The sequence below is a fragment of the Phaethon aethereus genome (assembly GCF_964289735.1).
Source record: "Phaethon aethereus genome assembly, chromosome: 2".
NCBI classification, from domain to species: Eukaryota; Metazoa; Chordata; class Aves; order Phaethontiformes; family Phaethontidae; genus Phaethon; species Phaethon aethereus.
This window is the reverse complement of record NC_138582.1, coordinates 45,064,428-45,076,513: the sequence shown is the minus strand read 5'-3', so window position 1 is coordinate 45,076,513 and position 12,086 is coordinate 45,064,428. Positions and strand designations below refer to the sequence as shown.

The window sequence follows — 12,086 nt, the reverse complement described above, 5'->3', positions numbered from 1 at the left end:
GGAGGACCCCATGCCGCAGCAGGTAGGTATGCCCTAAAGGAAGCTGCAGCCCATGGAAAGCCCACACTAGAGCAGGCTCCTGGCAGGACCTGTGACCTCATGGAGAGCAGCCCATGCTGGAGCAAGTTTTCTTGCAGGACCTGTGACCCCATGGGGTGACCTATACTGGAGCAATCCATTCCTGAAGGACTGTACCCCATTGGAAAGGACCCACACTGGTGCAGTTCATGGAGGACTGTAACCTGTGGGCGGGACCCTGTGCTGGAGCAGGGGAAAAGCATGAGGAGGAAGGAGTAGCAGAAACAAAGCATTACGAACTGATTGCAGCCCCCATTCCCTGTCCCCCTGAGCCACTCAGGGTGAGGAGTTAGAGAAGTTCAGAGTGAAAGTCTGAGAAGAAAGAAAGGGTGGGGGGAAAGTGCTTTTTATATTTGTTCTTCTTTCTCATTATCCTACTCTGTTTAATCAGCAATAAATTAATGTACTTTCCCCAAGTAGAGTGTTTTGCCCATGATGGTAATTGCAGAGTGATTTCCCTGTCCTTATCTTAACCCAAGAACTTCTTGATGTATTTTTTCTCCTGTCCTTTTGATGGAGGAGGAGTAATAGAGCAGTCTGGTGCACATCCAAGCAGCCAGCCAAGGTCAACCCCCCAAAACCTACCTTATTTTCTTCAAATTGATATGCCAACAGTACGACTTTACCAATCCTATATCCCACAGTAGAATGTAAGGACCTCCTTTCTGCAAAAGGTCTCATGTACAAAGAATTTAAAATTAATGACAGAATAATCCTTCCAAGGCCTTCCTTATGCTTCACCTCTGCTCAACAGCATTCTCTAAGTAATTCTTAAACTTCCAGAAGCTGAATGCAACGGTCAGTGGAAATAGTTGTAAGAACTGAAATAGGCACAACTAGCACATGATGCTGAAATTATAATACATAACATGAATAATAGTCTAATCCAACCTGAAATAAGTGCTGAAAAATAAAATTAATTGTTACTTTAAGCTTGACATAATCACTGAAGAGAATTTTAAGGAGCACAAATAACTTGGTTCCTAATGCATTTTTAGCTTTCACTAATTACAACATTTCAGCTTTTCCTGGTAGTTTAAAAACTGATATGCATGCAAGCTCATCCAAACACACAGCAAGGGGGCTTGACATAGCAAACTGCTGCGGACACCTATAAGCTAACAGATCTCTACTTAATCTTCTCTTTAACTTAATATTCAAGGGGTTACTGCCATCATCAGTGCTATTTCGGAAAGGTGTTGACTCAGCTGAAAAGCTGGTAGAATATTGTTGGGTTTTGTTATATGAAACTTACCACCACAACAAATAACAAACTTGTAAAAATATTACAATCTACAGTCAGGCACTCTTCAGGTAAAAAAATTTTAAATCAAGTAGTCCTGAAGATACCCAGGACTTTAATAGGTGACTACCTTTACTAGTTAATATCAGGAGTGCTTCAATATAAAAGTCACAGGGGATGCAAGTATTAGACGTTGCTCTGTTTCAGTTATTGCCAAAACTCATCTCCTCTTACATTTCCACTGAGTCAAATGCCTCTTCCACTTTGCAAAGCTATGTAGCACATATTCTTTTAATACATCTTTTCCATGTTCTGGGTCAGTTTCCAGATGTTCCATGACTAGAGGTTCCATTGAAATCCTCGTAAACTTACAGGAAATGTTCCTTTTTTTTTTTTTTTTTTAATTGGCTCACATGGATTTTTGAAACATAGAAACATAAATAAGACACAATATGTTCTTGTCTTTTCTCTTACTTAAATGGTTATGTCTTGAGGATGGCCTTATCACAGAGCCATATTTTATCTATTTACTTTTCAAGCAAGGAACATAAGTAGACCAATACCACGCACACCATTCCTGTATTCTAGCTGCTCTGTAATAAATAACCTCATGCGCACTGAGGAAAAGCAATTAAGACTTACTAGATGCAACACTCAAAGCCAGTGGTAGCCCTCAACTAGTTCCTACTAAAACTTAACTAATTATAGATGAAAAAGTAAATAGGCAATGATGACCATGCTGCTACCACATGCCTTTTAGATTGACTTATGTTCTTTCTGTCCTGTTAAGGATGGATTTGAGTAGTTGTTGAAAGATGAGGACAATTCATTCACCACAAATACTGCACTTAACAACCCGTAACTGGAAGCCTTTCATGTTTCAATCAATGCTGGCCAAGACAGGGACTCCTCTATATCAATGATACCGATATCAAGTAACCAGATGAGCTGTGTGTTTATTAAGAGTATTGCCATTTAGGACGCACTTCAAAGACAACATAAGGTAAATCCTTAATTTTCAGCTTTACTGCTTGAAAAAAGCTTCAGCTCAGAAAGAGAGATGTTTGTTTATAGCCAGGCTATCACAAGTAGGTCTGCCAACTGTCAAGGAAAAAAGCTTTCACGCTTTTGCTTTCATCCTACATTAGGCCACAGGAAGAAAAGAAAAAAGGCGAAAAAAAAGGTATGGGGATTGATGTTGCCTTGAGAGGAAAAGAAGTTAGGGTATACTCTTTATTGCTTTGTAAGTACCATTGAAAAAGATACTTTCCAACCCAAACAAAACAGTTCAAAGGATATGACAGCTTTGTAAACAAGTTATTAATATTTTATCAGGGATCTCATACATTTGATTAATAGTTTTAGTAATTTCAAATGCATTCATTTCCATTCATCCCATGGTAAAATTGAAATAACTGATTATTTAGTAAACCTTAGCAACTAGTGGAAAAAAAAACCACCAACATGAAAAATGCAGAGCAGCCTCAGACAGCTGTACTAGCTACCATGATACTATTACCACATTTTCCTCATCCCCTCTTTAGAGAGACAGGAATTTCACCGTACCTTTAACCAAACAATACAAGTAATGAAAACCTCCCTCTACCCCTCTTCCTAACAGCCATTTAATTTCTTATTTTCCAGGATGTGTCTACACAGTCTTTTGTGAACTGAAAAAAGTCACTTTGAGCTTCAGCTGTCTGGGTATATCGGTTTAGACCTGGAGTCCTGTAGCCATATTTTAAAGCTTTGTGCTTGAGATACTAAGGCCTGCCTTTGAGAGCACTAGCTACAGAAGAGTAAACTGAAGCCGTGTAAGATTTAGAAAGCATGAATTTGTAAGACCACCATTTTTAAAACCTCTTGGTCTCTCAAGATGACTCATAAACTTGTGATTCGTTCTTTTTATTATGCATTTCCTCCAGCAGCTCTTGTTCCTTTTTTTGTTTGAATGATTTAACAAGTCATTGGGGGTGGGGGTGTTGTGTTTAAAAATAAAAAAATCAGTTTTTTACTACATCTGGAGCAAATATGAAGCCCATATGAAGCTACCACATCAAGGCGTAATTTCTTTTATCCAGTTATCCACATTTGTGTTCTAAAAGTCCAAGATTTTTAACCCACTCTAGAAGGTTCCCCCACCCCCAGGAAACTAAAATAGATATTTGAACATCAGAATTGACAAACATATATGTAAAGTACCTGAAGACACATGGGAAACTAAGTACAAATTAGCCATCAGGTATCTCACCTGATTAAAAATGCTGTACACCTACAGTGCAGTAAGATGCAAGTTAAACTCTGAAACAAGTTCACTTTTCCACAGAACTCATTTACTACCCTTAGAAAGCAAAACCAAACTTACTTCAGGCAAGCTAACACCCTCCAAAGGCATTCTGACACCCTGAAGCAAATACTGAAAGCAATCACACAGTACAAAACAGCAGTGCACTGTATTTTCAACTCACAGAAGGCATCGACACCTCTGAACTACTAGAAGTCTCAAGATCCAAAGGCAAGAAAGTCTGTACAGAACTAGTTGCCTAAACTATGTCTAGCTTCCAGGAGGTAGCTAGACCTACACATCACCTTCTGCTGTTCCAAGTTTTGCCATTTTCTTCTCCCTCAGACACAGACCTGAGCTGGAATTCAACACAAAGAAAGTGCAAAAAATCTTCTTCCACAGCCTAATTTTGAAGAGAGCAGTGAACACAGTGGCAAACCAGTACTATGTACAGTTGTAATACATCAGTATTTCACTTTTGTGCCAACAGTATACACAGAAAACATCAAAAGTCAGCAGTTGTGTGTTAGCACAGTTCGACATTTAGTTTACAGTTATAACCTTCCGAGATGCCAGTTAATCTTTAGCTTGAACAGATTCTACAGGAGAAGTCAGGCTACTAGAGTCTCACCGTTAGTAAGCCATTTTACTTTTGCACTGAAGAACAGAGAGCAGAAGAGAACTTCAAAATGTCTTCCTGTGGTGACCCAGGCTCCAATGTTGTTGCAATTGATGCAATCTTTAAAGCATCTTCATACACATACAACTATCACAGCCAGATTAAAAAAAAATTCCATCAGAATTTCTTGTGAAGTGCTTTAACTCCAACTACATAAATACTATCTATAGTTTAAGGAACACAAATTATGTCATGCCTGAGTTGATGTGTGAATTTAGGGAAAACAAACATAAAAATTGTTCCTCTAATGGAAAAACATCTGAAGACTTGAAGTACGCCTTCATATATTTATATGCAAGCTTACCATACTAAATGCACAGACTGCCAGAACAGGAGCTCAAAAGAAAGCAAGAGAAGCATCCTTCAAAATCATCAGCACCCCATCTTCCTTCCACTCTATAGACCAGAACAAACCATCTGACCTGCCTCTACCAGGTGCATCAGAAGCAAGCTGTTTCCACTTGTTAATAATGTGCTTCGTTCCAGAAGTGAAGCAATATAGCTGTACTGACTTTTCAACAGATCCTCAAAGACATCATCATGTCCAAACCACACCATTGTAAAAGAGACATATCCAAAACCAGGTATAATTATTTCCTTTTTAGGAGCACCACAAGTTCTGCTGATATTTTCCAATAATTAATGATAAGCAAACTCCTCAGTCAAAGAACTACAGTTATCTTCACAATGCTCCACAACCCCTCTGGCACCACTTAAGTTCATCCTTGAAGCTACCTTAGCCAGACAGCCAGGCTGTTATCAGTAAATAGAAAACACAAAGTTTACATTTATTTCAGAGCAATAACAAACAGGACACACTGTCATTGACATACACAGGGCACTACACTTTGAACAGTCTCACAATAGGATCACAAACACTAGCCAGATGCACTACATTAGCCTCCAAAACCTGGCTAACCCATCAAAGAGAGGAAATAACTAGTACGTTCTTCTTTCATGCATTCCAGAACAAAATAAAGTCAAATTCTACATCTGGAATCTGAAAAAGAACCATCAACCCTGCCTCCTGGTCAGAAGAGGTTACATAGAAATTTGCTGGCAGATAAATAAACAAAACTCCCTCATCCTTATTCAGCACTAGAGAGAGAGAACCCCAAGGATGAAGGTAAATTATAAACGGTAGACCATATAAAGCACAGTCAAGCAATTAATACTACACATGTATTCAAAATACAACTCCTTGCCAAAGAGAACCATCCCCTAAACTAACAAAAGTAACAGATGAATCTCACCAGCCTCATAGTCTGAACCCCTACAGACACAGTAAAAAAGATTATCCCATTTTCACGTGGATTGACAGTAAACAATTATACTTCCACTTCCATCCTGAATAACTGTGAACTAGCTGTTCACTTGCCACTAGGACAGCACAGGAACAGCTGCCCAGGCTTCCCATCAGATGGATAACAGGGCACACAGTAACAGCAAAAGCCATTTGGTAGCTGCCACTGTCACAGTACCACACTGACCTCACTCTTTTGCCTGCAAAGCCACACTGCAAACTGAACAAGCAACCGATATATCTGAAAAAATATCCTAGAAAAGAGAAGTTTCTTCAGCAGATCAGTTCTGTAATCCAGTTTACTATGTAGATATACAATCACAAAGAGAAAAAATAACACAACTGAATGAATGGAATAGGCAAGACTGAGCTACATAGAATCTCATTAATGACCACCTACTTTGCCCTGTGCTAGCATGTTAGCATTTCTCAGCTTGCATGCGTACAGTTTTGCAACCTTATTTTAATATATAGCATATATTTATGTACCACAGCAATCTGAAAAAAACCTATCTTTTGCAAAGTGGTGTAACCCTGATAATCACAAAACATCAGCAGTGTGGTTTGTACCTCTAGAATCATCAAGATTTCTGCTCTTTCAGTTACAAAGCAACAATTTGCTATTATACGTAGACCTTCAAGGGATAATACTAGTTTGCACTTTGCCAATATTCTTCATAGGTACTTGTCATGAGGAATGCAGGGATGCAAGAATCCTGCATTTCACTTCAGAGTACAGAGGACTAGTAAAAGTCTGTTACTTCTTCCTGTTCCCTACCCTCATGCACAAATCTATTTTCCTCAGCTTGTCCCTATATGCTCTGTGGACAATATTTCTCTCGCTTACTCACAGTACCATTATGTACCTTCCAAAGTAAACTCTGATCTTACCTGAAATGGCAGCACAGCTCTCTCCACACTGACATTTTTTTTTCAGCCGGCTCCTCAATTTACTTGTTTCAATTGCTCTCCAATACTATTCTTCCTTTAGTTGAGATGCAGCTTATTTTCCTGGACTACTAGCCGAGTTTTGCTAGTACAATTTGTATTCACATGTAAGGCACTTCAGCAATAGAGATAACATACCGACATATAAGACAACTCTTACTGTAAACTTTTCTTACATCGGTACTCATCCAACAATGATAAAATTGAGAATGGTGTTTGAATGATGAGGAAAAAAATGGACAGTCTTACCACACATTTGTGCAAACTTGTATTATTTGTTATTACAGCATTCAGTTCGCAGAAGTACAGTTCCCTTTCTTGTAATAAGTCATAAGAAAATTTTCCCCAACATTTCCATTTAATGTAGACTTTTTCCAAATATTTTCAGACAGAATGCTCTGTCTCTGTCAGCACTGTAACCTAATGTTCCACTGTAACCCAAAATCACAAAAAGTCCAACACTTAAGAGGGAAGGAAAAAAAAAAAAATTGTGGACAGTTTTTACTTACTGGAGATACGACTGCCAGTTTACTTTGTTTGCCCGAACTTCAGCAGCTTTGGCAGCAATAATGTTTGTTGGGACAGCAGCATCTACAGCACCTCGGATATCCATCTTAACTGATAATTAAAATGTACCTAGAAATGCAAGTCAGATTTGAGACCTCTTACTAAAGTATTAAACAGCAGAATATCTATCCAATATTTTAATGGAAAAAAAAAGGAAAATCGTTTTCAGGTGTCCCAATTCCCCAAAACCGCACTCTGTATTTCCTGAGAAATCAAAGTTTTATACAGCATCTAAAATGTGACTTCCCTGAAACAAACAAAATTAAGCCATACCTACACGCTAAAGTATAACCAATGACAGGTTTGCAAAAATCAAAGATATATATAACATTACTTAACAACTCCCAGCCTTGGAAATTTACAAGCAAATTAAGTTATTTGAATAAAGACTACTTTTCTGCAATGCCCAAATAGCCCTACAGATAACAGAAGCTCTCCTTCCAAATCAGCACTGATGATAAGGTTTAAAATTCAGTGTACGCCCCCCCTGCCCCCGTATATTAGGACTGATTTTGTTCAGGTATTTGTCTAAGAGTATTTAGACATTAGAAACACATGAACTACACTTCAGAAAAGAAACACAAGTTACATAAATTAAAAACCATGTCACATAAACTAACATGAGAATTTAAATCATTGCTGTCCAGAAAAAAAGCAAACTGAAAAACAAATATGAACAGAAACTCTTCTTCAGGACATACTACATTACCATAAACAGTGACCTTCAGAACTTCTCCTTTCTCCTTCTTTTATGGGCTAATCACCACCTGACTTTGATGCCAAAACAAGAAGCCTTGTTTGCAGAGGCTTGAGACCCAGCTGGAGCAGGAATTCCTCACAACCTAAACTGCATCAAGCCTCTCCATGCAGCCCGTTTCTGGACGGTTTTGGCTGCCTTTACAGAAGCAAGTGCAAACTGGCACATTCTGCCCCATCCTTAACAAGTATCCCTCATTTGAATGAAAATACGATTCAAACAAAAGAAAAAAAAAAAAAGAACTAGCCTGAACAAATGGAGCGGTAGAACTGTCCTCCCTTTGAAACTACTTCTGCGAACAGTCACCCACAGAGACGGCACCACTTACTCTGGCCTTCAACGACCACTGAACGTTTCCTAGCTCTGAGGCGACCCAGGCAGCGCCATTTAAACACTCCTCGAGCCGCAGAGGAGGGCAGGGTCGGCAACAGCGGTTTCAGGAGTATGCGAGCTACACAGAAGAGCCGAGAGGCGCCTGGGGGAGAGGACGGCACTTGACCCGTGTCCTACCAGCCCCTGCACAGGCTCACAGACACAGCCGCCTCCTGACGGGCCCGCGGGCGCCCAAACCCTCGGGGAACCCGCGGCGCCAAGCGGAGTCCTTCGCGCCGCCGCCGGGCCCGCCAGAGCCCCCGTGAGAGGCCGTGCGGCAGCACCCCCCACCCCACCCCGGGACCCCCCCAGCCGCCCGTCCCCGTTGGAGGGCAGGGCCCGGGGCAGCTCTCACTCACCCCACGGGCAGGCCGGCGAGTGAGGGATGTGGGAGGGAGAAGACTGCAGCCGCCCCTCGGCAGGCCCGAGGAGCCGGCGCACCCGAAAACCCCCGCCGCTGCGCTCCACCACCCTCCGCACCGGTCCCACAGCGACCGCCGTCATGTGACACCGCCCACCTGACCGCGACGGCGGCCTCCGAGGGACAACTCACCGCCAGCGCCCTCCGCCGCCCGGCGGCCTTTTAGGGCTGTGGTATACGTTACTAGCCGTGTGTATGCATGGCTATACCTATTTAATTGCATATACGTGTTTAGAGCACGTATTTAAATATCTACAGACAGACACATATATATATGTGTGTATGGTTTTATACGGGGATCCAACCCCGTACCGAGAAGGGCGGTGGGAGCATACAGCGCGCTGCCCACCGAGCGACTCGCTGACAAGCAGCATTTCAGCAGGGAGAACACGAGGCTGGCGGGGAGGGGCTGGGAGGCTCCCCTCGGTGCTGCCCCTCAGGAGGGGCTCTCCGCGCCCCCGGCGAAGCCCCTGCCCTTCTCCCCCGCGCCCCACCGGGGCAAGGGGCCGCCGAGCTGGGGAGGGAGCCTCAGTGGGAGATAACACCCTGCACAGCTTCTTCCTTTTTTAAAAAATAGCCGGCATACCTTGGGCTTCGTCTCTACACGCGACAGCAGCAGGAAACGTTTCAGATTGAAAGTCCAAGTATTCCAGAAACCACAGGCTTATATTTCCATGTTTCTGTGAAAAAAATGTCTTTGGCTGCTGCGTGAAGTTTTCCAGTCATGCTGTGGTGAAGTGCATAGACATACCGCTCCCAGTCAGAAATGATCCTGAAGAGGAATTCTGCTAATGTTAGCGAAGGAAGGGCAGAGGAAAGAGAAATAGGTCAGCGAGTTTTGTGTGTGAGTAGATTAAGACAGCCAACAGAGAGCTGGCCTAGAGATGTCTACCGTTAAGGACTCATTTTGCTAGGGTCTCTGTATTTTCCATTTAGAGGATACACTGTTCTTTAAATTATACCTGGCCATTACCTCTATTAGTGCTTTTTAACTCAAGGGGGGTCTTCATTACTATGGCACTGATTAATGATACATCTACCATAAGATTTTTTTCCTTTAAAATTGATCTTCATATCTGTGGTGGTGCATTCCTCCCCCTGCCCTTGCTCCTGGACCACTCTTCGACCTTAGGAACTCTCATCAACTCTTGGCCTTGGTGCAATGAGTTTGGTGGTTAAGAGCCCCTTGACTGTACGAAGCACTCTTGTATAGCTAAGGTGGGGAATGGTACTGACTCTTCCAGGAATTCAGTTGTGGGAGTAACTAATCATCCCCTGATAGCCCTGGAACATATTTTATCTAATAGTGACTTGAGTAGATCAGTACCAGCATCACTGGAATTGTGAATTGAGCATTCCACTAATTACTGACAAATGATTGTGGCCGGGGTGGAAATTTACTGATGCCTAAAGTCAATCATCTCGCAACCCTATGAACGTCGGTCCTAAGTGAGGCCCTTTGAGCTCTCCTGGACCACAGCAGACTGTGACCAGCATCTCCCCGAGTGGGACACCTCATGAACTCTCAAGTCCACGATAAGTTCAGAGGACCGTCGCTGAAGACCAATGACAGGACCTGGACTGAAACTCCCATTCCTTGAGGCTCAACTCTTGTCCATTGAGAAATGCAAAGACATTCAACGTGAACATTTCACTGAACTCAAGGGGAATTTTTAACCAGTTGCCTTTTATGTATCTCTTATGTTATGCCTTGTCAGGATGCCTTTATGTATCCCTATGTTTATATCTCTGTGTGTACGTGTATGTAATTTGCCCTTTAGACACAAACTGTTGACCAAGTCTGGGTCTAGGAGTGGATTCAGCTGCACCTAGACTCCTGTCTGAGAAGTTTAGAAAGCAAGGGGATCCACTCTGAACATCGTGACTCAGCGGGAGGGTCCCCCTCATCTTCTTTCCCTAATCCCTATACAAAGCATACCAACCTTGACTTGATTTCCCTTTGTATGCTTTTTCCATATTGAACAAGTAATAGAGTGAACCTTGCCATCAAATTCTGTTAAGTCACACTTTTTGCAAATTCATATTAAAATATTTTTTTTTCTAATATCTTTGGTGGTGATTCTTTAAGTGGCCTAAACCACTCATTCACAACAATACCACAGTAAAACTGTTGATTTCTTGGTAATGTGACCAGTGAGCTTAAATCCCAGGCACAGTCGAAGTGACAGCATTTGCATTTCTTTGTGCTTTAGCAGAAGAAAGCTCTTTAAGCCATATGCACACTCTGTGCCATCCCATCAGTAATAAACACATCCATTAACGTGATTCTGTGGATTACCCAGCGCATGGAGCTTTGAGGTTTCATCTAACACATTTGCAGGTTGTTTACATACATTGGTAAGAAACACTTGCACAACTCCTGATCTCTAGCATAGAAATCTCCACACAATCTTGAATAGAAATCTGTTACTTTGAAAGCTTATCTGAATCTGATTTTTATTTCAGGGTTGAGAGACAGAATTAGGCCTTATTTTAACCAGTTCCTCTTGTATGAGTGTTCGTAACTTCTGTCCTGTGGCATTCTGCATTTCCTGCTTCTGCTCTGCCTCTTTGTGGCATGTCTCACTCGCCACTCTTCTTTCGAGTTCTGGCATCAGGCACCTGGAATAAACATATTCACCTTTTCCACAGTCATTTCAAATCACATTACCATTGATGATACATATGACTCTACCCATTTTATAAAGAAACCAAAGCGCAAAGGGCTTACAAGATAATCTGAACAAGGGTTGAAGCTTTTTAAATGGGACTTGCAGAAGGAAGGCCTCAAAGGCCTGTACAGTGATCCTATAAACTACCATTCAGCCCTTATCTAAGCTGGAGGCATCTCAGGCTTTCCTTCTGTGAAACTTAGTCAGTTGTCCACAATAATACGGCTGCCCAAACCCCAGAATGGCCCAGCACTGAAGACACCGATAACTTGGTGGCTTCTTTTACCTAAGCCAGAGCTGGTATTCCTCCACCTTCAAAGCTCAGTCCAATAGGCTGTTCTCAGAGTTTAGTAAACCCATGGAAACTGGAGCAGCGACTCTGAAAGAGCAGCTCCACCTACCAGTTTTAAAACACAAATAGCTTTGCTCCCTATCATGTGCCCATCCCTACATCTAGCAGAGTAACGGCCCAAATACTTGCCTAGGCATGCAAAGCCGTTTCTTCTGTTGGGGATCACCTAGTTCCAGGAAACCTTCCAAAACACTGTATTGCAGTTTGCTTTGCGCAGCATATTTCCCCCACCCCTTTAGAGGACTTCTGGCTTAACCTGGGTACCAGTACCCAAGTACCTGGCTGAACCCGAGCACAAGTATACACAGGACAGTGATTCTCTCACTTCTAGCCCCTGCTCCCAGCATTGTTCAGTACTTTATAGTACACAGTGTTCATGTGAGGAAAATAAATTTGTGGTTTGAATTTGG

General features: G+C 42.1%; 1 protein-coding gene across 2 annotated transcripts in view; it reads right to left on the bottom strand.

Annotated features, from left to right (window-relative positions):
* Positions 1–7,346, bottom strand: part of ATP6V1H (ATPase H+ transporting V1 subunit H) — a gene marked incomplete at its 3' end in the record, with an annotated part of 53,205 nt that extends 45,859 nt beyond the window's left edge. For both annotated transcript variants that reach the window (XM_081996946.1, XM_081996947.1), the window contains exon 1: positions 7,045–7,346. In XM_081996946.1, the coding sequence (XP_081853072.1) occupies positions 7,045–7,148 (104 nt within the window). In that variant the 5' untranslated portion in view covers positions 7,149–7,346. The remainder of the gene's footprint in view (positions 1–7,044) is intronic.
* Between the last annotated feature and the right edge of the window lie 4,740 nt (positions 7,347–12,086).